Genomic DNA, 27,943 nt, shown 5'->3' with positions numbered 1-27,943 from the left:
TGTTACCAGAAAACACAGATGTACACAAAAGCACATTTTAAATTTTGAGAATTTGGATTTGTTTTTGTTTATTTGACTCTCCAACGTGGGTTCTTAGATTAATAGTTCTCATTTCAAATCTAGTAATAAAGAGAGCTTCATCTTCTCTGAGTGAGCCAATTTTGAAATTTGGCTGATTCTTGCTACCAACAATGCAGCTGGGATGAACTTAAAATTTTGAACCCACTCTGCCACTCACTATGTGATGACTTTGTGCAAATAACTTTCCTCAGATACAATTTTCTATTCTATAGAATGGGAATACTAATACTAATGTGATAAAGTTGCCTTATGATTTCACAGGTATCTCATGGATTACTGCAACAGCATAACACCTGATCTCCTGACTTCCATCCCAGCCCACCTTTTCTCTTCCATCAGCAGAGCAGCTAGAGTGGTAAAACAAGCTCACAAGTCATTCTTCTATTTCTCTCTCCCCTTCCCAGTGCCTTCTTATCCCTTTTGGAGTAGAAGTCAAAGTTAATGATTGGCTTACATTATCTGTACCTCCTCATTGCTGCTCTGACCTCACCAGCCACCACTCTCATACTGGATCAGTTGTGCCAGCAACTTGACCTCTTTACTACTCTTCAAACATAGTGGAAACACTCCCACCTCAGGGCCTTGGCACTTGCTATTTCTCTGCTTGGAAATTCTTTAAGTACTCATATGAATCACTCCCTAACCTCCCTTTAGATCTTTATTCAAAAGTAATTTTCTCAAAGGGTTTACTCCCAGTTCCCCCATCACTAACCAATCTCCTCCATAATACTTCTTTTCTGCTGTTTTATTTTTCTCTTTAGTAGTAACTAACATATCCTACATTTACTTACTTCTATGTTTTATTGTCTGTCTCTCTCACTAAAATATAACCTCAACATTAGCATTTTGTTAACACATTAGCTATGTGACTTTGTGGGGCGGGGGCGGGGGGGGGGGGGGGGGGCGGGGATATATTCTCCACTCCTCTGAACAGGAGTTTATTCATCTATTCCCCAGTACAGTCCTACAGCAATGCCTGCACATAGTAAGAGTTTAATTAATGGGCACTGAACTGATGATTGAATCTTTTAGAAACTTTCAAAATTATGACCACTGAAACATGAACAAAAAGTGGTGGGAAGGGAGGAAAATGTGGGGAAAGGAATGAAAAGAAGCATGTCAGAATTGCTTAGAGTACAGTGATATGGAAAAAGAGAACCAAGCAGCATGAGAAAACAGAAAGGAATCAGGGTCACGTAACTGAAAAACCTAGGAAAGAAACTGGAGAAGGCAATGGCACCCCACTCCAGTACTCTTGCCTGGAAAATCCTATGGACGGAGGAGCCTGGTAGGCTGCAGTCCATGAGGTTGCTAAGAGTCCGACACGACTAAGCGACTTCACTTTCACTTTTCACTTTCATACACTGGAGAAGGAAATGGCAACCCACTCCAGTGTTCTTGCCTGGAGAATCCCACGGACAGAGGGGCCTGGTAGGAGGCCATCTATGGGGTCGCACGGAGTCGGACACGACTGAAGCGACTTAGCAGTAGCAGAAGCAAGAAAGAAACAAAAGGAAGCACAAGAAGGAAGGGTTGTTCTTCACCATTCAAACAATATTCACAAGATTTAGTTACAGTTTTATCATAAGCCAGGGCAGCCTTTCCTCAAAACCATGGGAATCATCATTTATTCTATGAATAACCAGTTCAGCCATTCCCCCAAGTGGTTCTTGACTTGTGAGAGATGGAAAGAACACACCGCTACCACAGGGAAAACCTGTTAACAATTCCTAGGAAGTAAATATAGAACCTGGGTAATAAAATAAAATCTAACCATTTTTTTCCAGGGCGCTTACTTCAGTTTCACTTGTTCTTAGGGGCCGCAGGCAGAGGTCTCACACCAGGCACCTCAGTCCCGAATTCCTAGTGAGAAATGGCTGACACCTCAGCTTAGGGCCATGACCGGAAGCAGCACACAACGCTCGAACCAAGATGGCAGCTGATGGGCGGTGTGCAGAGACTCCACGTGCAACCTTCATTATATGCTCTCTGGTGTGAGCTGCACAGCTGTGCCTGCCTTCCCAGGGACTCTGCCCCTCCCTACCGATGAGATTCCTATAAAGCAGCCCCATCTTCCGCCTGTTGGAGAAAGCCTGTTCCCTAGGGTGCATGCTTGCATCTCTCCATTATCTGATGAAAGAAAAAAGAAAAAAAACTTTACTTTTCATCTAAACTGAACTTGGTCTGTTCCATTGGCTCCAAGGACACTGGGCAGTAGGACCTTTGTTAGGGCACAATTGGAAAGGGTCAGTAACATAGTAGCTCTTGGATGCCATTAACAGATTAGATCCAACTGTTCATCACCACCTATTTTCTTGGGAACCTGGTTTGAACACATATGTGATGCCAAGCATCAAGATAATCATTCTAGGGCATGGTCATAATCTGGAATGTCATACTCCTCCACACACACATATTCATACTCCTCCACACACACAGACAAGCACACCTCCTTACTACACAATCGATTTCCAGTCTCGGAATGCAAGGACCACAAAATTCTAAAATTTTCTTTTTCAGATCCTAATCAGTGGAATCATTTGAAGCAAAAGGAAAGTTCCAACATCCATGCACCAGAGCCTCTCTAGGGCTTCAGGAAGAATCTTTCCTTTCTGGTTCAGACTCTAGTATGATTGCCACTTTGGCCTCATGGGAGTCTTTTCTCTAACACCCCAGTCTTGCAAGAGCTAATTAGAATGTCAGGTAAGGTTAGCGCTGAGATGGCTTTCAAGATCTGTGCTGAGGAAAACAGCATTCACTTTGCAAGCTTCTTGAAAATTTTATTTAGCTAGAGCCTCTTCATCCCAAGGATTTAAAGCAAGATGGAAACTGTAGCTCATGAATCAAAACAACTCTCCAGAGCTAAAAGCTAGCTATATTTGCATAACAATTTACCAGATCCAAATAGCAGGGCAAGGTTAGGTAAAATAAATTGCCAAGGTCATGGTTCTCTGGAAGTGTTATTGAAATTCAGAACTCCTGATGCCAGGTGCTTGTTCTGCCCCATGGATACTTGCCTACTCTCCTCATAAATGATGAATGCATGCTAAGTCGCTTTAGTTGTGTCTCTTTGCAACCCCATGGACTGTAGCCCACCGGGCTCCTCTGTCTATGAGATTCTCCAGGCAAGAATACTGAAATGGGTTGCTATGCCCTCCTCCCGGGGATCTTCCCCACCCAGGAACTGAACCCAGGTCTCCTGCATTGCAATAGATTCTTTACCATCTGAGCCACCGGGGAAGCCCCCTCATAAATGATACTGTGGCATGAAATAAAATAAATCTACTGTGTGTGTGGAAACCAGAGCACTACCCTTAACCTGCTCCTTCCAACTCCAGATTGGTCTGGTCATGGAGGAAAAGGTCAAATCATAACCCACTGACCTCCTTGTATTCAATTCCACACAAATGAGAGCTCTTACTAGTAGCAATAATCTGAAGGACGCTTGGTCTAAACCAGGATCTGCTGTTGAGTGTGCTTTCAAAGTATGCTATTTTAAATCTCTTGGTCACATAATTGCTTCAAATTTTGTTATAATTCTGAGAACCCTAAAACATTGGGATCCTCAAAAAAAAAAAAAAGTCAAACGTCCACGTGCCAAAAAACAGGAAGCTGAGGAGATTAAACGTATGTATATGTGGTTCTTGCTTTAATACCTTTAGCTAGAAAAACCGTTAAAAAGACATCGAAGAGGAGCTTCTTAAAGTCACTGCCTCTTTCAGCCTATCCCAGATAACCACTGGATTTCAGATTCCTCAGGCGCAACTCCGAATTCAGAATTCGTTTTAGGGCGCAAGGAATATCGCCAACTACGACTCCTGGCCTTGGAGGGGCGAGAACTTGTCAGGGGTGCGGGAAGCGCCACCCGCGACTCTCAACCATCAGTGGGCGTTTAGCGCAGCCAAGCGACAGGCCGGCGCCTGGCTCAGAAACAGGGAGGCGCCGGCTGAGGTGGGGAGAACTTTGCGCTCTGAGCAGAACCACCCTTTGCTGGCCAGTCGCGTCGCTCCTCTGAGGAAACCGGCGGCGGCGGCGACTGGGCGGAAAGAGGACGAAAGAAGGAAAGGGAGGAAGTAGCGAGGGAAGAAGAAAAATGAAGCCAGCGCTGGGGGAGCCCGCGAGAGGGCGGCCGACGGCGGAGCTAAGATTTGGCTGCTTTCTCGCACCTCAGGTGTGAACCCCCTTCTCCTGCGCGAGGCCAAGGAAATAAGTGGGTCTCGTCTGGGCGGAAAAAGAAGAGTCAAGAATCCAAGTGAGCTTCTTGCCTCCTCGCTCCCCGTTGCCCCCTAGAAATCCTCTCGGCTTCTCAGCCCAGCCTCCCCGCGGGACCGGACCCAGTGCCCCAGCCGCCCTGCGGATGGGGCGGGCAGGGAACGGGCGCCCAAGCCGCGGGTGACCAGCGCCGCCCGCCCCGCTCCGCGCAGGGACCGGGCGGGCAGAGGATGCGAGGCGGAGGGACTTGGGAGCGGGTTCTGAGACTGCCGAGGGCGCGCTAGCCTCCCACTTGGATGGCCCAGAGTCCGCTCCAGCTCCTGGGACCGCTTCGCCAAGCCGAGTGAGCGGCGCGCGGGACCTGGGGGCGGAGACCTTAGGCGGCGGCTGCTGCAGCTGGGTGAGCCGGGCGCAGGAGGGGGCGCGCTTTCTCCCTGCGGGTCTCAGTAATGAGGAGACTGAGTTTGTGGTGGCTGCTGAGCAGGGTCTGTCTGCTGCTGCCGCCGCCCTGCGCACTGGTGCTGGCCGGGGTGCCTGGCTCCTCCTCGCACCCGCAGCCCTGCCAGATCCTCAAACGCATCGGACACGCGGTGAGGGTGGGCGCGGTGCACTTGCAGCCCTGGACCACGGCCCCCCGCGCGGCCAGCCGCACCCCGGACGGCAGCCGGACAGGCGCCCCGCGAGATGAACCTGAGCCAGGGACTTGGCTGCCCCCGGCGCCCTCGCCAGGCGCACGCTGGTTGGGGAGCGCCCTGCATGGCCGGGGGCCGCCGGGCGCACGGAAGCCGGGGGAGGGCGCCAGGGCCGAGACCCTTTGGCCTCGGGACGCCCTCCTCTTCGCCGTGGACAATCTGAACCGAGTAGAAGGACTGCTGCCCTACAACCTGTCTTTGGAAGTAGTGATGGCCATCGAGGCCGGCCTGGGCGATCTGCCGCTCTTGCCCTTCTCCTCCCCTAGCTCGCCGTGGAGCAGTGACCCTTTCTCCTTTCTGCAGAGCGTGTGCCACACCGTGGTGGTGCAAGGGGTATCGGCGCTGCTCGCCTTCCCTCAGAGCCTGGGGGAGATGATGGAGCTCGACTTGGTCAGCTCCGTCCTGCACATTCCAGTTATCAGCATCGTGCGCTACGAGTTTCCACGGGAGAGTCAGGTGAGAGGAGTCTGATGCTTGGAGTGGAGATGGATGCCACTAGGGGCCGGGACGGTAGTGGGGGCTGGGGTGGGGAGGCTGGGTGGCGGGCGGAAAGGGAAAACCCGGGTGAAGACCTTAGGGACGTGGGGCTTTACAACTTTGATATTGTTTGAGGATCGGACCATATCCGTAGGTTATAGGTAGAAGGATCTCAGTAGAAGTAAAATAAAACACATTAAAACTCAGATGGAAATAAAATGAGAGGTAGAGGTAGCAAGATGGAAGGAAGAAAGTGGGAGAATAAGCGGAAAAGTAAGTCTTCACGTTCTGACCAGCTGGGAGAAACCTAGTGGTTACCCGATGGAAGTTGAAGTCCCAAGTTCAGGAGGGTAGAGAGCTATCGAGGTTCTAATGACCAGCGCGGGGGATGGGCATAGAACAGCCCGGATTGCCAGAGTCTTTCAGGCCCCGGAGGAACTCTGAAAGCAACTGTCAGAAAGAGCACCTCTCTGACTTTGGACGACGGCCCTGAGCTTTAGGCGATGGTGTAAAGAAAACACCTCCCTCTGAATTCCTGTGCGTAAACATGAAATCTGCAATTAGTACAGAAGCAATAGTCTGGTAATTAGTCTTGGATACTGAAAGGCATTAAAAACATAATCTGATACCGGAAAAATGGATGGGAGGACTCATTTGGGATTGTGTCTTTGTCCCTACCCTCTCTTTATGTGATGTGGGTTCAGAAACTGGCTATATTTAGTTATGTTCTCAGCCCATTTCTGCACCAATTGTCTAGAAATAAAGAAGACTAATGATTTCGTTTCCTATGGGTTAAATGTGTGTGTGTGGTTTCAATAGAGGAAGCTATTTGTGAACTTAACTGTTGACAATTAATAATAAGATAAATATTTTTTAAAGGCAGGGTCCTCTTAGCAATGGGAGATTTCTGCATTTTGTGCATTATTTTTTAGTAAGATATCAAGAATTATTAAGCATTGCACAAAGTATTTATGAAACAAATAGGTAATTGTCTTTGGTCCCATTTTAAAGACTGAGAAACTGAGGAAAGTTCAGAGGCTTGATCCACATTGGTTGGTATATTAGTAAGAGTCCAGACTTAGGAGAATTTCTCTCTGTATCATTTTCACTCTGTCACTGTAGCTGGAAAAAATATTTCTAATCTCTCTTCTTCCACTTTGATATATATACAGAGATAAGAAATAAAATGAGTAAGAGCAAATACATATGAAAAGTTTGATCAAATCTATGCATAATATATGAAGAGAGTACTAAAGGTTTCTTTTTCTAGAAAAATGAATCTTAACATTTTTAATCTTAGGAAGGGTGGGTTCAGGCTACTTTCTGCAGTTGCCCAGAAGATTCCTATTTGATGTTGAACTGTAGAGATTTGATCTATAGAGTGCAGACTAATTAACTTTAATCTAAAATATTTCTGTCACCTGAATCTGAATGACTATAGGCAGCAGATGGGAAGGCTTGGAAAACACAGGTGCACAATGCTGCCAATAGCCAGAGTGTTATAAACACGAAATTGCATCCATAGGGGTGTATCATTATTAATATTATGCAGAATCAGACATAACAAATGCAAGAGTCAGCATAACTTGCTTCTCATCATTGCTTCCTTATTACCTAATACTTCATACATGCTAACAGTGTTCACAGTCTCCAGACTCCTTTCCATTTGTAGATTGTTTGCCAAGAGTCTTAAATAGCAAGAATTTCCCCCCAAATTAGTGTTCCTTAGTTAGAAGTGAAATTGTGTCCGCTCCTTGATGAATTTTTGTGATATGCAGCACACTTCAATAAGGAGACCAGAGAAACTGTGAAGTAGCATCTAGAATCAGTAAATTTCAAAGCTTTAGGACCGTTGGAGGGCAGAGAGTCCTCCAGGGACAACCCTTGCAAGCTGACAATAAAATAAATACTGTGTCAAGCACATTTGCTTCTGTATTTCAATTCAGAAGTGTATTTAAAATCACTATTGTCATTGTTACTTTCATGGCACACATCTTGAAAGGGGGGAATTATTGTTTTTGACTCAAATCTAGTTTGGCCAACTGAGGACATTTTCTTTCATTTATCTTTGTATTTTAACTTCAAACATATCTAACCTGTCTTACTTTAGTATATAATTTAAATGTCTTTCTATAATGTTCTATATTAAAAATGTCCAGCTCAATGCCAAGTCACTGTAATATGTAATTTTAGGATATGACCATCATCTCCTTTCAGCAAAAATAAAAACTGATCTTTCTCTGGCTTCTCCTGAAAAGTGGAATTTTATCTAATACAGTGATGAGATTTTTTTTTTAATTTTCTAAATATAAAAGCATGCTGAAGTCATTTTACACATTAAATAAATTTGGCTTAAATTAGCCACTGTCCTTATTAGAGTCTCCTGCCCAGTGACCTAGTTTGTTGACTGTGCCAGTGCCTAAGTAAAGGATTCTAGAAGAGGGTGGACTTGTTCACACAATCATACAAATCAAAATTGCTTTCAGAGCAGGAGCAGCAACATGTTTTCTCCCACTTTCTTTTGGGCTACTGATATTTTTCTGTGAAACCTAATTAATAAATAATGGTTTAGGATTGCATCCTGCCACAACTCCTGAATGAAGATACCACTGAAATGATCACCCCCTGACAATAGTCATTTTATTTCAATATACTGTTCATTCAGAACATAAACACATAGGTCCATCAGCTTGAATGGAACAAACTTCCTTCAAGCATGGAAATCCATTAAAAATAAGATTGTTAGCTACCCCGCTTTAGAAATCATATGTGTAATATCAGTACTTAGTAAAAGCTTAATACAATATTACACATAGGATAAGATCAAACCATTCTTCCATCCCCAAAATTCTGACTTTATTACACCCAAATCTCCACTTGAGGCCAACCGAATTCTGTTCCTATGACCTTCAAATAATGATGCTGCACATGGATCCAGTTACATTTAAGTTACTTTGTTACTTTAAGTTCCTACAGTTCTTTCTTTCTCTTCACACCCCCTACTACTTTTTATTCAGAGAGTTTTATATAGTTTCTCCAGAGTTAACACTTCAAAATTTACTTGCTGAGGTAGTGACAGATACACATTTCTTTCTAAAATGTATCTTATGTTAATTCCATATTGGTTTCATTAGGCAGAATTAATGGAGTAATATAATTGGCTTAGATTCAAACCCATGAAATTAAAAAGAGACTACATTGCTATTTTCATCTCTCATGGAATGTACCATCCACAATGTGTATCATGAACTATATATGCCAACTAATTAATATATGTTTATTCCCATGGGAATGTAAGTATTTTAGATGGTCCATTTTTATAATACAGGGAGAAGTACTGAAATCTGTTTATTAGAATTTGACTAGCATGGTGCCACTTTTGTATGGCACAGGGGAAAAAGCAATGATATCACAATATAACTTACCTGCCTCGTGAGGGGACAAGTGAAAGACATTTCTTTTTAAAACATCTGCTCTCAGTTGTAGTAGTTTTCCTTGACTTTCTGCACATAGGCACTGTGCTCTCTCTTGGGGGAAACATATTCTTCTACAATTCATGATGAATGACTGATAGTAGCACCTAATTATTGCTAACGTGAAGATAAACGATTTCAAATTAAACATCAAGTGATGCAAAACTTTTCTTAGCAGTATAGACTCCTCTTGAAAAATAAAACTAGAACTAATTTGGAAGTTTTTATTTTTAATCTGGCAAATTTTTATAGCACTTATTTTTCTAGATAAATAGATCAGAAGACACTAGCAAACACCATTCATTGGGCAGTTAATCTGTCTCACCCCCTTTTCTTTGCGACTGCCATAGAAGAGTCTATAGAGAATCTTGGGTCTTGATCCCCTTGGCTGATACATCTTGGGGTTAACTTATGATTGAATCAACAGAAGACCAATTTTGGTGTCAAATTCCTTCCTGTTTTATCTTCTGGTGTGGCAGAAGTCACCTTGGATTTTGTGCCATTAGATTGTATTTCATGAATAGCAAGTAGCAAGTCTTAGTCGCTCAGTCATGTCCTATTCTTTCCAACTCCACAGACTGTATCCCGCCGGACTCCTCTGTCCATGGAATTCTCAGACAAGAATATTGGAGTGGGTAGCCATTCCCTTTTCCAGCAGATCTTTCCAATCCAGGGATCAAACTCAGGTCTTCTGCATTGCAGGCAGATTCTTTACCATCTGAGCCACCACTCATTAACCAATCATTTTGGTTAAATGAGCACAGTTATTGGAAGGTATATTAAATAATACTCAGAAGACTCAGTCTACCCCTGCCTCTTACTGGCCATGGAATTTTAGGGAAGTGCCTCTGGTCTCTGAGCATCTAGGCTTGTCAGTCAAAAGAAGGTTGACTTTACCAATCTGGCAGAGTTGTTGTGTGGACCAAATAAAGAAAGTGATGCACTGTGAAAAAATTTATAGTGTTAGCTAAATAACCAGTAGAGAGGTGTTAGTTTTGATCTGATAAGAATCATCCCAGTCCTAATTCACCACTAATGCTCCACTACTTGTTATTAATCAAAATGAGATTTGATTCACAGTGTAATGTGTCTTCATCTTCCACCTTACTCTATACCCACTCCCTCATTTTATTTCTCTTAAAAGCAAGTGGGTTTAGCACCCACCTCCTGCCAAACAACTGTGTTCCTGAATAGTTTACCCCCTTGCCTAGCATTAGAAGACATGCCAAAGCTACCGTTTCTATACCAATGGCAAATTTTTATAAATGCATATCATCAATGCAGTTTCTAGAGCCTTAGTTATTACCATAGAAGCTTCAATAAGATGCCCAATAACATTTTTCAGAAATGTTTGTCTCTCATACATCTCCTATAGGAGAACTTATAGTAGATTGCTCGCGAGGCTATGGCCACAAGGTCTAACCTCTCTACCCCAACTTCTCCTGCCACACCACTAAGCACACAGTTTGGCTCATCTGAAATTATTTTCCTGGGAAGTCTTTCTTGACAAAGCAGTGTGTTGCTTCATAGTGGCACACGCTCCTTAACTCATCTCGGATAGGCAACAGTTGGCAGACTAGCTGCTTTGAGTATCATTGCCCTAAGCAACACTGTGGAGCTCTCAGAGCAAGGTATTGCACACGTTAGTGGCACCACACAATGTAGAGATGACTTCTTTCTCTTTTCTCCTGCCTAGTCTAGCTGCTGCTCCTCACATACACAAAAGAGTAAAGAAACAGCAGAGCACCAAAAATGGGATGCAAAATCTCTAAAACTAGGCAGCAAGGAAGAAAAAACATCTCAGCATCTGTCACACTGCTTCTTGAGTCAATGCATGAATAACAAACTAATTGAAATCTTTAAGCCACTATTTCTTACTCAGATCTTTCCTATGGGGGATGGTGGGAAATAATTGGAGAAAAGGTAAACAAGGAGTAAGCCAGCCACCTTCCCCTAAACCTATTACATCAGCTAGACTTGCAGCTCTCCAGAATATAAAAGGTTCAGACACTTGCAGGGGAGACGGTGTTTCTCCTCCATTGAGGGAACAGGTTGATCATACTGACCTGGGCTGGTATTGTGTCAGTTGGAGAAAACTGACCATGAAAGGCTAGTATCTGGTTGGCCAGGGATGGTCTGTCTGTAGAGATAAAACTTCAAGGATTCAAGCAGTAAAGAATTAAGCAGGATGACTTTTCTTTTAGTAAAGGGAATTATTCCTCATTATTATTCATTTGAGACATAGATTTAGGAAAAAATCCAGTCATATATATTTACATAAAATTTGTGCTTTTCAAGGCTCCTTCACAAATGTGCTCATAACATACCTTTAACAGTCTTGTGAGAAAAATAACAATGTATAGACAGCATAAAAGGGCAGGAAAGGTTATACATTACAGAAAGTGAGAGGTCACCAACAGGAAAAAATACTAAAGCCTCCCTATTAATTTAGTATATTTGTCAGCCTATAATCTGAGAATCCATCACTGCTTTTGAATTATTGCAGGAAAAAAGATAGAGTGACATCTACTTCTAGGTTTGATGGTTAAAAGCATATTTTACACTAACTATCCAATATAGTTTAATTCAGTGAATCATAATATAACTTTACAATATAGTGCTATGTACCCTTTCAAAATGAAGATATATTTATTGACACAGAATAAAAAATGTATATTTTTTATGTAAAGTGTGACCTTCTATAAAATATAAAGTCTAGAACTTTATTAAAAAGTTAAATGTGATTATAAGTGAATGGTGGAAGTCTAGATTTTCCCCTATGCATGCTTCTTTTTTTCTAAAAATAAGTATGCATTACCTACACAATTAAAAATAAGAGAGGGACATCCCCAGTGGTCCATGGCTGAGACTCCATGCTCCCAACGCAGGGGGCATGGGTTCAAGCCCTGGTTGGGGAACTAAGATCCCACATGAGGATATGGCCAAATAAATAAATAAAATTTTGTTTAAAAAGTTCTCATGCCACAGCTAAAGATCCCATGTACCACAACTGAGACCTGGTGCAGCCAGATTAATAAATATTTTTTTAAAAAACAATAATACTAATAAGAGAAAAAAGACAAGTCTTCACATTTCCTCACCACTGCTTTCAATACTTCAATATGAAAATAAAGGTTTCAGTAATAAATTAATTGTAGAATATGTTTAAATTTATCTTTTACATCCATATTTTCAATTTTATCCTCACAATTATTTTGAGAAAGTTAGTGTTTATTTTACAAATCAGACAATAATAACATATAAATGGAAGAAATGCAAGCTAGAGGTGAAGAGAATAGGTTTTTGAGATGCACAGACCTATGTTTGAATCTTAGCTCTATAGCTTTCTAGATATCATACCTTGAGAAACATGCCTGGTATCTCCATGCCTCAATTTTTGATCCACAAAATATGACCATCTCATAAAGTTACAATGAGGATTGTGTACGGTAAAGTTTGCATATCATGTATGCAAAGTTCAAAGCACACCACAGTATATTTTTATTCTAATAATCATTCTTTTAGCACATAGCGTTAGCCTAACTTAATAGAAAACTAAAATAATCAGAATGAGAGCTTAAATATTCTAGCTTGCTCTCTCCGGAGTACTTCTAAATGCATTTTCAGTATGCAGATGATATTTAAACTTACGAGATCTGATTCCAGTGGCCAAGCTTAAGAAACAAACAGATGCTGCTGTTTTGAAACCCCATTTAGAGTTCCAGTTCACTGAGGTGCACCCTCAGGTTAGGTACATGTAAATTTAGTCATCAATGAGGTGAATGATGACCAGTTGCTTTTTTTGTATGGATTCTGAATGACTGGATCTTTGGAGCAGTTACAGAGGTGAAAAATAACGTTCTATTTCTATTTGTTGATATTAGGAATTCACAAGTCTTGCCTTACCTACTACCCTAATTGCTCACAGGCTCCCAGGAACTAAATCTAAGGAACAGTAGAAGCATGACACAGTTGAAAGTTTTGGCTTCTTGAGGAAGAGGGGGAGAAGAGGGTTTTTAGAAAGGGAAGAGTCTCAACTTGATGTGGATTTAAGGTTCACAAGTTTCCCTTTTTTCATGCAGGCTTTATATCCATACTAATGGATCTAACTTGTGTCATTTATTAGATCCAAGTTTAGGGACAGTAGCATTGTTACATGGGCTTCCCAGGTGGCGCTAATGATAAAGAACCCACCTACCAATGCAGAAGACATAATAGAAGAAGATTTAATCCCTGATCCGGAAGATGCCCTGGAGGAGAGCATGTAAACCCACTCCAGTATTCTAGTCCGCAGAATCCCGTGGACAGAGGAGCCTGGTGGGCTACAGTCCGTGGGGTCACACAGAATCAGACATGACTGAGTGACTAACACACACAAACACACACATACACACACAGCTTTGTTATATACTAAGGATTACAAAAGATATCCATAAAACAAACTCTGTGTTTGATTGAATCCTGACTGTATCAAAATCGTTTGATGCATTTACAGCTTTCAGGGACTTTTAAAATGTGCGTCACTTTTCTGATTATGAAAGTAATGCATATGTGCTACTGCCCCATGGGTGTCCTGACATATCCTTGAGTAACATTTTTTTATGTATTTTATTCTCTCAAGGATAATGCTTTAGAATTTTTAGAAACACTTGGATACAAGTAAAGAAAGCCTTATTGTCACTCCAATTGTACATTGGAATCAAAGAACAGAAAAAAAGAATTCACCTTTTTAAAAAAAATTTTTCTGAAAAGTCAGAGTTGACATGGCTTTCGAAGCATGGACATTCTGAGTTGGTGGAATTTCGGTATTAAAGGGTGGTATTTTCCTTTATATTTGAGCCTGGTTTTGTATTTTCAAGGCTCTGCAAGTGCTGAGCCTGTACAGTTCCAAACAATGGCTCTGTCTGGGTCTTTCAGTAGCATTCTTAGGAATGACTTAGACATGGATTGTCACTACTCAGCCCTCAGTTAGAGGTGGTCGTTAGCTGAACTTTCAGTACCAAGGCTTTGGCTGCACAGAATCTGTTGGTGTTTTTTTTTCTATTGAAAGCCTCAACTCAAAGCCAAACAAAAGTTGAATGAATACTCTCCAGGTAAAAAATAAAAATTTTTATTTCCATAAACGAAGTTGGATGCTCAGCATGCCTTTATCTAATAGAATTACTATCTGGCTCAGTTGTGAAATTCTATTTGTTCAGTCCCAGCCAGAGGTACTTAAACAGGGATTCCATTTAACAAAAAATTTACTTCTATGTGTTGTGAATTTAATAGGTGCAGATAGAGACCTGTTGTTTTGATGCTATACGAGGAATTAATTTGAGTCATGTCATACAGTGTGTTATACACAGAAGGAAATGCTTCCGTGTACACCTGAAAATGAATGGTAAATCCAAGCCTGAATTAAGCCAATGTACCTTCGCCTGGTTGAAAGTACAGGGCGCCATCTAGTGGTCCGTAGAGTATCAGCTCAGTTCAGTTCAGTTCAAGCGCTCAGTCGTGTCCAACTCTTTGCGACCCCATGAACTGCAGCACGCCAGGCCTCCCTGTCGACTCCAACCTCTCAAGGCAAGAAAAGGACTCCAAGAAGCTTTTAGTCCTTTTCCTGGTCTTTTGACCATGGGACATCTAGGTTAGTCCATCTAAGAAAAGATCTTCTTTAGCCTTCTAAGAATTCCCAACAATCTCTGCTGTTCTGCCACCATAATTGCAGTCATATACCTTAAAGTATACACACCTCGCAGTGTATAGCTAGAGGAGCTGGGAGAAAAATGTGAATAACTTTAGAAATGTAGGATGGTTAATTATTTTTAGTAGCTGTATTTACTATCACTTTGTTTTATAATGCAGCTTGAAAAGATGTAGCCATTTTATTGTGTTAAGCATATCATTTGTTCCTTTATTCTGATTATAAAAAAATTATGTTCTTTGTGGATAATTCTGAAAGTTAATAAAATGCCAAAGAATAAAATTAAAATTGCTCATAAACCCACAGCCCAGAATTCTAGACATATGTATGTGTTATAAAATTGGGATCATGTCATTTTATGAAATTGTTTAACATATAAACATCTTCCCATATCATTAATGTTTTTTCTATTTTTTAATGGCTTGATAGTTTGCCTTTGAATGGGCTGTTTCATGATTTGTTTAACCAACCCCTGTTATTTGGACTAAGTTTTACCATGAAAGGATAAATGACACTGCTACTAATGGGACTTTACTTTCATCCTCCTTAATTAACATTCTTATAGATTTGGTGCTGTGGAACACCCTCTGCTTGAGTTCTGTGACATCATCATGGTTTTATTTCATTTTTTCTTTTTTAGTCCCTTCATTGCCTTTCAGTGATTGTGCTTCTTGTATTTGACCCCTTGTAGTAGTAACCATCGGAGAAGGCAATGGCATCCCACTCCAGTACTCTTGCCTGGAAAATCCCATGGACGGAGGAGCCTGGTGGGCTGCAGTCCATGGGGTCGCTCAGAGTCGGACACGACTGAGCGACTTCACTTTCACTTTTCACCTTCATGCACTGGGGAAGGAAATGGCAACCCACTCCAGTGTTCTTGCCTGGAGAATCCCAGGGACAGGGGAGCCTGGTGGGCTGCCGTCTATGGGGTCGCACAGAGTCAGACACAACTGAAGCGACTTAGCAGCAGCAGCAGCAGCAGTAGTAACCATAGTGCTGTGCTGTCCAATTTTAAAAAATTTTTTAATTGGTGGAAAATTGCTTTACAATTTTGTGTTGCTTTCTGCTGTACAACAATGAAAGTCAGTCATAATTTTATACATATCCCTTCCCTCCTGAGCCTCCTCCTCCTCCCCCTGCCATCCTGCCTCTCTAGGTCATTAGAGAGTGCCAGGCTGGGCTCCCTGTGTTATTTAGCAATTTCCCCCTAACCATCTATTTTACACATAATACTGTATATATATATCAGCTACTTTCTCAGTTTGTCCCACCCTCACATTCCCATGCTGTGTCCACAAGTCCATCTCTACTAGTTTCAACAGTACCATTTTTCTAGATTCCATATATATGCGTTAATATACAATACTTGTTTTCTCTTTCTGACTTACTTCACTTTGCATAAGAGGCTCTAAGTTCATCCACCTCACTACAACTGACTTAAATCTGTTTCTTTTTATGGCCAAGTAATAGTCCATTGTATGTATGTACCACAACTTCTTCATCCATTCATCTATTGATGGACATCTAGGTTGCTTCCATGTCCAGTCTATTATAAATACTGCTGCAAGGATCACTGGGGTACCTGTGTCTTTTAGAGTTGTAGTTTTCTCAGGGTATATGCCCAGTAGTGGGATTGCTGGGTCATATGGTAGATTTATTCCTAGTTTAAGGAATCTCCATACTGTTTTCCATAATGGCTGTATCAGTTTATATTCTTATCAATAGTGCAGGAGGATTCCCTTTTCTCCACATCCTCTTAAGCATTTATTGTTTTTAGATATTTTGATGATGGCCATTCTGACCAGTGTGAGGTAATACCTCATTGTAGTTTTGAATTGCATTTCTCCAATAATGAGCGATGTTGAGCATCTTGTCATGGATTTATTGGTGATCTGTATGTCTTCTCTGGAGAAATGTCTGTTTAGATCTGCCCATTTTTTGATTGGGTTGTTTGTTTTTCTGGTATGAACTGCCTCTGTATTTTGGAGATTAACCCTTGGTCAGTTGCTTTGTTTGTAATTATTTTCTCCTGTTCTGAAGGTTGTCTTTACAACTTGTTTATAGTTTCCTTTGCTATGCAAAAGCTTTTAAGTTAATAGGTCTCATTTGTGTATTTTTGTATTTATTTCAATTAATCTAGGAGGTGGGTCAGAGAGAATCTTGCTATGATTTATGTCAAAGAGAGTAACTGCCTGTGTTTTCCTCTAAGAGCTTTGTAGTTTCTGGCCTTATATTTAAGTCTTTAATCCATTTTGAGTTTATTTTTGTGTATTGTGTTAGGAAGTGTTCTAATTTCATGCTTTTATATGTATCTGTCCAGTTTTCCCAGCACCTCTTACTGACGAGGCTGTCTTTTCTGCATTGTATTATCCTTGCCTCCTCTGTCAAAGATAAGGTGCTCATATGTATGTGGGTTTATCTCTGGGCTTTCTATTTTGTTCCATTGATCTATATTTCTATTTTTATTGTGCTGTCCAATTGATAGCTGCTGCTGCTGCTGCTAAGTCACTTCAGTCATGTCTGACTCTGTGAGACCCCATAGATGGCAGCCCACCAGGCTCCCCCGTCCCTGGGATTCTCCAGGCAAGAACATTGGAGTGGGTTGCCATTTCCTTCTCCAATGCATGAAAAGTGAAAGTGAAGTCGCTCAGTCGTGTCCGACTCTTAGCGACCCCATGGACTGCAGCCTACCAGGCTCCTCCATCCATGGGATTTTCCAGGCAAGAGTACTGGAGTGGGGTGCCGTTGTCTTCTCCAAATTGATAGCTACTAACCCTATATTTGGTAGCATATTAAAAAGCAGAGCCATTACTCTGCCAACAAAGGTCCATCTAGTCAAGGCTATGGTTTTTCCAGTAGTCATGTATGGATGTGAGAGTTGGACTGTGAAGAAAGCTGAGTGCCGAAGAATTGATGCTTTTGAACTGTGGTGTTGCAGAAGACGCTTGAGAGTCCCTTGGACTGCAAGGAGATCCAACCAGTCCATTCTAAAGGAGATCAGTCCTGGGTGTTCTTTGGAAGGAATGATGCTAAAGCTGAAACTCCAAAACTTTGGCCACCTCATGCAAAGAGTTGACTCATTGGAAAAGACTCTGATGCTGGGAGGGATTGGGGGCAAGAGGAGAAGGGGACGACAGAGGATGAGATGGCTGGATAGCATCACTGACTCGATGGACGTGAGTCTGAGTGAACTCCGGGAGTTGGTGAAGGACACGGAGGCCTGGCGTGCTGCAATTCACGGGGTCGCAAAGAGTCGGAATGATTGAGCGACTGAACTGAACTGAATTGAACCCTATATTCATTTAAGTTTAGTGAAAATAATACAAAATTTAAAAGTCAGTTTCTCAGGCACTCTACACCCATTTCAAATGCTCAGTGGCCACATGTGGATAATGGTTCCTGTATTTGGCAACACAGATATACAGCATTTTCCATCTTCACACAAGTTCTGTTGGACATTTCTACTGTTCTCTAGGGCTTAGAGTTTTAAGCAACAGAAAACTCACTCAATGGGCTTGAAAGTAATGGGTTTATGCTGAAAAACTCCGGGAAGATGACAAGGAATAGAACTGCTTGAGGGCAGTTGGGCTTCGTCACTGCGAAGGTGCTGGGCAGCTACTTTCTTCTTCACTTTCTCTAGGGCCCAGAAGCTCTTCTCAGGGCTCTCACTTCACATCTGCTCCATCCTCCTCTCTAGAGAGCAGTGTCTTCCTCTGCCCTGCTGTAACTTCTGCCTGAACATGGTTCTGATTTCCCATGACAGGACTTAGCCTGAACTCTCTGTGACTTTATCACTCTGATCAAATCATCTGATTATGTTTCTTATATCCCCCTTAGCCCACATTCTCCAGATGTCTAGTTGTCTCAACCCACATAGAATGGTTTCCCCTCCAACCTTCCTTACTCCAGAGAGCAGTGACCAGCCTCCCAAGTGAAGTTCTCAACATAACCTTAGAATACAGCAGGAAATAGAATAGCAAAGCCACTGTTTCAAAAGAACTTATATTCTAGTGAGGAAGGCAGACAATAAGACATACGAACAAATAAATATATAATGTAGTATTATTAAGTAAAGGCAAGTACAAGGGAGAAAAATAACTCAGGGTAAAAGACTAGAGAATGACGATGGTTAGTCACAAAGGCTTGCCTGAAGAGATAACACTGTACCGCTGATGGAAGTAAAGAGTCAGCCATGCAAATTTCTGAGTCCCCTCAAGAAAGGGGACTCATTACAAGCAAAGAGAGCAAAAGTGCAAAGGCCTTGAGGTAGGAATGAGCATAGCAATAATTATTTGCTGAATAAATGGATCATCCTTATTACCATCTATAACACTATTTGCTAACAAGTTCACAGTTTCAAAGAAGAAAGTATAAATAGTGAGGCAATAACCCAATTTACATTCTCAAGATTTAGACTCCTTAATTTTTCTTTTTGCATGTGGTGACACCAAGAATTTCTAACTGGAATTTCCAGTTATCTCTCTTTATATTCTTACCTTAAACTCAAAATATGTCAAGATATCTTCAGATGGTACTCTCTCCCACCTATAACAATATTTCTCATAACATCTTTAGCTTCTCCCTTTTCTTGGCATCTCATTCTGTTGCCTTCCTCGGTATGCTTTGCATGTCCTTACCGTATTCTTCCTTCTGATTTTCACAAGATACTAGCTGCTCCCACCAATACTCTTGTATAGCCCCCTAATATCTCTGCTTCCTTTCCTCCAAACCATTCTGCACACTGCTTCTAGATAAATCTTCTTAAAGCAAAGCAACTTTCATTCATTTATTCATTCTTTCATTCATTCAGCAAGCATAAGGTACACTGCACTGAGAATAATGCCTCTCCACTGCTCAAAAGACACTTTATTATGGCAATGGTATAATTCTTTTTTCACTCCTCAACACTCATGATGGATGAAACTCACACCTTAATAACAATTACTACAGGACTGATTCACAAAATTGGAGCAGGATCTACCAACCTTAAAGGAATATATCATATTCTCTAGTTTTTGTGGATATCGTTCAAAAAGCATTCCATCCCCCACCCCCAAGATTCTGACATGCCTTCCCTAAAACCAGGAAAACACAGATCAATTACCATCAGCAGTCTTACAAAACCTGGTCCTCAAGGGCTTCCACAAGCAGGTGAAGATAATTCTTTCTGGTCTGTGACATTCTGTTGCGATACACATGCCCAGAAAATATAAGATCTCTAGGAATTAAAATGTGGTATTTTTTAAAAAATCGATAAATGTAAATCATCATATTAAAAAGCACTTATCTATTATATATCTATATAGAAAGACAGATATACACCAAGTTGTCGTGATTTGCAGATGAATTAATCTCCAATTCAGAATTGATTTTTCCATTGAAGCAATGTTATCTGTGGCTGTTAAGACCTCAGGCCAGACCACAAAACCCTGTCTGATCATAATAGAGCAGAATTCTGATTTTGGTAGTTCTATAGGCACCAAACACTATCTGTAACAGTCTCTTTTGTTTGAGATGAAGGGGATGTGGAGTGAGGAGGAGAACCAGAAGACCTGTCTTCAAATTATAGCTCCAGAAGCATCTGAAAACGGCTTTGGTAACCTCCCTGAACCTCAGTTTCTTCCATTATAAATTATCAATAGTACTCATTAAACAGGTATTTATGGAGGGCCTCCCATGCTATTTTAAAGAATTGATAGGGGTTTCAGTGAGTTAATATACATGAAAATACTTTGTACATTCAAATTTTAAAAACAGATGAGAAGCATTTTTATTGAAACATCTTTTTCTTTGAGAAAATGATTCTAATCCAGTTTGAAAAAAGCCAAGACATATCTTTCCAGGTACTCTTGGCAGTAGGAACAGCCCACGCATGTTCTATCACCCGGCATTGAACTAGTCTGGTCATTTGTGCATGCTAACTCACCTCAGTCATGTCTGACTCTTTGCAACCCCATGGACTGTCAGGCTCCTCTATCCATCTGGTTTCTCCAGGCAAGAATACTGGAGTGGGTTGCCATGCCCTCCTCCAGGGGATCTTCCCAGTGTGGTCATACTGTAACTCCTAACTGGTCAGCAGCAGCCGGAGAGGGAGGAAAGAAGAGGGTTTTCCATCTTCCAAACAGGGACTAAAAACATCCTAACTGCTTGCACAGTTCTGCTGCCTATCTTAGACTTGAGGAGGAAGGAGAGAGTTTGAGGACTGAACAGGATAGGAGACCCACACCCAGGACACAGATTAGAATGAGACACTTTGGAAATCAAATGTTAAAGCTAAGATTGCCTGCTTATATTCGTAAAAATCCATTAGTTAAAAGTTTTGAGATTGCATCGGTTTCCCAATAATACTCCATCAATACTCCATCCAAAAACTGGAAGATAATTAAATCTCATTCTGACCTTCATTTCAAGTCTGCCTTTAACACTTGCTGGACAGCAGCCACTTGAAGATCTTCATCAAGAAATAACTGCAGCTCAGGCCAGGAAATGCTTAGGATCCCCCTCCTGTGATGACGTAACCCTAGGAAAGATCATCAATAAACCAACAGGCTGACCTTGGCCTATACCACCTGTGCCTACAGTAGTTCTGTGATCCCCATTCTTAACTTCTCTGCGTCCATTCTTGGCTTCTCCATTATATTCTCCAAGGTGCTGTCAGGAGAGAGGTGGTTCACTCACTGCTTGAACCCTTTCCCTACATGCCCAAAATATCATTATTTCCAAACTTTATGCATTCATGTACTCCCCTCGTAGTCTCTGCTATATCTGTGATCACCTATTGCTGTTTTGAAAATTAACTGTTTTCTTTAAATTTATATTTAAAGATCTTTTATTAAGACACTAATGAGAAACCAGTATCCCTTGCCATAAAGAGAAGTTAATTGTGAAAATAAGTATAGAATGAAAACAAAGCAATTCCAGCCAGGTAGAATTGCTTGAGCCTTTTTGTAAAAAGGAAATTTTCCAGGTGTTAGAGAAGTGTTAAACACATACTAACACCAAACCGAGGCTTTCTCCTTGATTTAGCAGAAGGATTAAACATTTAATTGAAAAGGGATTAACTTTCTCACTATGTGATTCAGAGTTTTTTAATGTCAAGCCCCCCAAGCAACCTAAAATCCTCTCAGTAACCACCCACACAGCCAAGCTCTAACCTATAGGATGAATTCTAAGCAACTTTCATGTGACATTCAAGACCTGTCATCATCCAAGCCTGGCTTATTCTCCTCATTTCTTCTAGATACTAAGCACTCCCTATCCCAAGCAGTCTGCACAGTGCTGTTCCAAACCTTGACATATACTGCTCCCACTGTTTGGAATCCCTTTCCCCTTGTGTCTGCCTAAAATTCCTATTTAGCCTTCAAAAGTAAATATCAGTTGCTCAGTCATGTTTGACTCTTTGCAACTCCATGGAATGACTGTAACCCTCTAGACTCCTCTGTCCATAGAATTCTCCAGGCAAGAATACTGGAGTGGAGAGCCATTCCCTTCTGCAAGGGATCGTCTGCATTGCAGGCAGATTCTTTACCATCTGAGACACCAGGGAAGCCCGTTTAGCCTTCAAAACTTTGCTTAAATATCACGTGTGCACTGTCCTCTCCCACTGCAGTTTGTTACTTTCACTTTTACGTCACTTTTCTACCTTGAACATCCTTCTTTTCTAGATCTGTTGCATAGCTTAATAATTATTTGTTGATATATGTGTCTCTCTCTTCCACTAAATTGAACCCTAAACTCCTAGCACAGTGAGTGGCTCATAATAGATGCTCAGTGACTGTTGATCAAACTGAATCAATGGTCCAGTGTAACACAGCTAAGTAACACTGGTGGGAAATTCCCCACCTGTCAAAGTGTGGGTGATGTGAACTAAGAAGTGTCCCATGTTATGAAAAAGAATTCTCATTCACTAAGTAGATAGAGTTCACGACCACCTAGAATTTACTATGTTATGTAGAACAAAGCTGGAAGAGTAAGACCTTGAGGAAATTGATTTCATAAGAAATAGAAAAAGTATTTCTTCACCCTATTAAACTTTTCATGTCCTTCATTTTCCCCAAATAGGTTTTAAGTTTTCTGGAGACCACAGAGGACAGAAAAGTGATGTTGTTCTTGTGGCTTTGGGTCACTGCTTTCTCAAATTCTCACCCCTGTTCCCCAGCCAATGTCTCTATATTGTGTAGCCAAAGATTTCTGACTTACCTGTAAAATTAGAAAAATTCAGAGTTAATGAAAAATAAAGCTACTTGAAATAATCATTAGTGAAAAAGAGAGAAAGCCTGGAATTGTATTTTATTCTGTTATCTCTTATCAAACAAAATATCAGGGAATCAGGCAAAAGTTCAGATCTGGCTAAGGTCACTGCAGATGGTGACTGCAGCCATGAAATTAAGACTCTTGCTCATTTGAAGGAAACCTATGAAAACCTAGACAGCATATTAAAAAGCAGAGACATAACTGACAAATGTCCGCATAGTCAAAGCTATAGTTTGTCCAGTAGTCATGTATAGATGTGAGAATTGGACCATAAAGAAGGCTGAGCGCCTAAGAACTGATGCTTTTAAATTGTGATGCTGGAGAAGACTCTTGAGAGTCCCTTGGACTACAAGAAGATCAAACCAGTCAATCCTAAAGAAAATCAACCCTGAATATTTATTGGAAGGGCTGATGCTGAAGCTGAAACTCCAATACTTTGGCCATCTGATTCTAAGAGCCGACTCATTGGAAAAGACCCTGATGCTGGGAAAGATTGAAGGCAAAAGGAAAAAGGGATGACAGAGGATAAGATAGTGGGATGGCACCACCATCTCAATGGACATGAATCTGAGCAAACTCCAGGAGATGGTGAAGGACAGGGAAGCCTGGCATGCTGCAGTCCCTGGGGTCGCAAAGAGTCAGACAGGACTTAGTGACTGAACAACAACAAAATTCCTAGCTTCCCATTGTACTCACTGTTTTTTCTGTCATTAAGTGTAATTCCCTAGACTTTCAGCCCCCAGAGTGGTGGCCCCCTGTGTGTTAGCAACACCAAGATAGCTTTTCAAAATATACGTTTTCAGACTTATCAAATCAGAATCCCTGGATTTGGATCATACAAATCTATCCAAAAACCAAACAACTTCACAGGTGATTGTGTCCACAGGTGATTCTGAGTATCACAGGGAACCACTTATCCTAAGAGTCTCCCCTAAAGCGATTTTCAAACCTTGACTGGGTGCCACCTGAAACAAAATCACATGTAGGTAGTAGTTTTAAAGTCTAGATTCTAGACTCGTTGAATTCCACTAAATTGTGTGTTGTGGCCTGATACCAGCTGTTTTTTTCTTTTTTTGAAGAATCTTCCCCTAGGTGAATTTTATGTATGCACAGCACAGTTAGAGACTCAGTGACCTGGGGCAAGGTATCAAATTCAGATGTCATATAGGAGCCAGGAAGTTAACAGAAATGTGGGAAAACAGTCCCAAATAATACGGCGCACGTGTGCTAAGTTGCTTGTTGTGTCTGACTCTATGGGACCCTATGGATGGCAGTCCACCAGGCTCCTCTGTCCATGGGAGCGGGTGGCCATGCCCTCCTCCAGGGGATCTTCTCAACCCAGGGATTGAACCTAATCTCATGTCTCCTACTTTGGCAGGTGGGTTCTTTACCACTAGCGCCACCTAGGAAGCCCCCAAATAATATGATCGGGAGTAGTAAAAATTGTAGATAACTGAATAGAGCCTAACCTTTCTGAGGGAGGTAGTCAGCCACCACTCACCTCCAACAAGCTGTTACTCATGGGATGTTGCCAAATATTCTGTATTTTCAAAGGATGCCAGACTGGATATTTTTTTAATGTAAAATTGTCCTTGTGTGTGTTTTAGCTGCTCAGTCATATCCAACTCTTTGCAACTCAGTAGATTATAGCCAGCCAGGCTCCTCTGTCCATAGAATTCTCCAGGCAAGAATACTAGAGTTGGTTGCCATTCCCTTCTCCAGGGGTTTTGCTGACCCAGGGATCGAACCCGGGTCTCCTGCATTGCACGCAGATTCTTTACCATCTGAGCCACCAGGGAAGCTCCAAATTGTCCTTAAATGTTGATAACTAACTCATTTTTGTTTAACTTTACTGAGGTATGATGGATATAACATTGTAAGATAGTTAAAGCACAGAATGTGATGATTTGATATACATCTATATATCAAGTGAATTAAGTAGCTGACTTTTTTTAAAGAAATCAGCTTATTTTTAAAAAAATAATAATAATCTGCAGGCTTGCTAGAGCTTTAGGATCATCATTCTGGATTAGAAACGTTAGTACATTGGAGTAGGCAAGTATTAACTAGAAATGCCTCAATGACTGGATAAGCAAGAGGAAGTGACAGAGGCCTGTAACCATAACAGGTACAGCAGCTTAAAGGTGCAGTTTGGAAAAACTAGAATATGTGCCTATTATACAGAAGAGATGGCCACCCTCATCTGAAGCAAGAGAACAAGAGGGAAAATAGGTATTAAAAGATAATGAATGTAATCCATTCCAGGTGTACCCATAAATGAATCTTAGAAACCTTACTGATAAAATAGAGATAATGAGATGATAATAACTACTCCTAGTGTTAGAGGTACTGATTAAGTAGAAAAATTGCTCTCAAATAGATTAGCAATATCATATGACATATAGTAGGTACTCATTTTTTTTAATACACTAGTTCCATTATTTTCTATATTCCTAAGCCTCTGTTCCCTTACATTAAAATTTAACAGGCATTATAGAAAAGCAAGATTATGGCAAAACTCTGACAAACTCCCTTGATTTTGTGTGTTTTTTTTTAAGAAAACTGAAAACTTTATATAATGAGACAATTAATGAGATAGTGATGACAAAGTGATTGAAGTACCTTATAAGAGGGACTCATAAGAAATGTCATTTCAAAATACAAAAATATCCTTGTATTTCATCACTGGCATTCTTTCCTCTACTGTGGGTTCAGTGATTCTAAATACTGTGAAAAGAAAGCTGTTAAGCAAATGGTCTGCAGAGTTCTTGTAGATGATTCACAAAAACCTGATAGAATTCTGGGCCAGAGTGATCTAGGAAGGTTGCTTTTACTTTATTTTATTATGTATACATATTTACTTGTATTTAGGTAGTATTTATATAAATACATATATTTACATAATATATATATGTAATATGTACATATTACTTATGTAGTTATATAATCATGTATATATTCATACATACATATACATTTGTACATACATATATACACATTTATTTACTTTATTAACTGCAGTTTGCTATTCATTGACTTTTATCATGTTTATATGAGAAACAATGCAATGGTAATATTGGACACTGTATTTAGAGCTTGGAAAAGAAATAATCTCACCATTTTAGCATACTTTTCCTTTCAGTGTTTGTCCTCTTGTATACACGTTTCTGTCTCTCTAAAGTTAGTGTTTTCTGTTTCACTTGCCATTATAACCCGAGGATCTATTATAGTGCTTTGCACATAGTGGTCACTCAGATATTTTTAAAGGGACGAACGAATGAATTTCTGAAATTGTAAACGTACAGTTTTGTATTCTGCTTTACTCACTTGCATCATGTCATGAATCTTTTACAAGTCACCACAGACTTCAAACAACTCATATTTCTGTTTTATTTACCTCTAATTATAAAATAAGAAAATATGAGTGTAGAAAAAAGGTCTTAATTTCACTATCAGAAACAATCATTATTGCTAGTTATCTCAAATGTCTTGAGGTATTTCTCCTAGTGTTTGTTATATAGAACTTTTAATGTGGAGAATTTCTATTCAGATTCTTTATTTTTTGTGATATTGCTAGTGTTTTCCAAGTCCCGGGAAACTCACTGTCATCATTATTTTATTAGCTGCATATTATCCCAAGCCTAGAATGTTGTATATGCCTAAAATGTTAAGTTTTTCTTACAAGTTTTGTCAAAAAAAAAACCCCCGACAATTATTGTGGAATAAAATGCTCTGCAATGAAAATCTTTGTTCACAGAATCTTTGTCCATTTTGTAGATTATTGCCTTAGCATAGATTCTTCGAAAGGGAAAATAAGTGCCAGTTAGTTGGAGTCTTTCCAGGGATCTTTTTCACATAGGGTATATGAATGGCATATTTTTACTTTGTACACCCTTATATATATCCTAGTTTGGCTTTGTTTATTTTTTAACAGATAAAAGACATAAAATTATTTCCCAAACAAATTCAGTTAGGTATCATTCTATTGTCTCTGAGCATCTAACACAGCAGCAGTAAGAAATCTATTTCTTTCTCTTTTTTCTTTCCTTTCTTCCTAAATGTTTGACAGTTTAATTAAAACATTTTTGCAGATATGTCTAGGTACAGTTTGCCTTTTATTGATTTTGTGAAGAATGAAGTTGGTCCATAAAATAAAATTCAAAAAACAAAAACAAAAATTTTTCTGCAAATATGTCTTTGAATAATCCTTCTGTTCCTGTGTACATGTTCCTATTCTGTACATGTTCTGTTCCTGTTCCTAAGGCTTCTTCTGTCTGAGGTACACCATATTTCTGAGGTTTGTTGCTCATAGTGAGGTGACTAAATAGTTTATATTCAAACCAGGACAGTTTTAAAAGTGAAAAAGGAGGGAATGGTTAGTAATTACATAGGACAATTGGCATAAAACAGGAACTGAATGAGTACAAACTGAGATGCACAGTCCTTCCCCATCCTCTTCCATTATTTACAGTTCTTGTAATAATGGGAAAGGATTCCATTTGTTCTGTATCCTGAAAGTTTTTCTAAATTTTGTCTTCCATGTCAGTAATTCAAGGAACCCCCAGGTGGCACAGTGGTAAAGAATCTCCCTGCCTGTGCAGGAGACACAAGAGATGTGGGTTTGATCCCTGGGTTGGGAAGATCCCCTGGAGTAGGAGAAGGCAACCTACTCCAGTATTCCTGCCTGAAGAATCCCTTGGACAGAGGAGCCTGGCAAGCTACAGTCCATAGGGTCGCAGAGTTGGACACAACTGAGCGAATGAACACAGACACATCAGTAATTCAAAGCTTTGAAATAGCTCTCATGCCTTTTAGGTTTCCAAAACATATTTGAAATCTATTGTTGAATTTCTAATTCCCTGTTTCTTTCCATTTACACTATTCTTTTTCATCCCATTTATTGTTAATCTCAGTATTTCTCCCTCTGTGAATTACTCATTTTTCAAAAAGTCATGTTATCCTTAATGTTTAAATGTCAGGGTTTTGTGGGTTTTCTTCTTTTTTATAATTTTACTTTGGCTTGTAAAACAAAATATTTTCAAAATATGTCTTTCCTTTGTTCTGCAGCA

The 27,943-nt window shown here is 40.5% G+C and overlaps 1 protein-coding gene across 1 annotated transcript in view; it reads left to right on the top strand.

The window, feature by feature from the left end:
• The first annotated feature begins 4,742 nt into the window (after nucleotides 1-4,742).
• Nucleotides 4,743-27,943, top strand: part of GRIN3A (glutamate ionotropic receptor NMDA type subunit 3A) — a 200,552-nt gene continuing 177,351 nt past the window's right edge. The window contains 1 exon segment of the mRNA NM_001191535.1: nucleotides 4,743-5,441. Coding sequence (NP_001178464.1) covers nucleotides 4,743-5,441 — 699 coding nt within the window.

This window comes from Bos taurus, chromosome 8 (assembly GCF_002263795.3).
Source record: "Bos taurus isolate L1 Dominette 01449 registration number 42190680 breed Hereford chromosome 8, ARS-UCD2.0, whole genome shotgun sequence".
Classification (NCBI taxonomy): domain Eukaryota; kingdom Metazoa; phylum Chordata; class Mammalia; order Artiodactyla; family Bovidae; genus Bos; species Bos taurus.
This window is presented reverse-complemented; position numbering and strand designations above follow the sequence as displayed.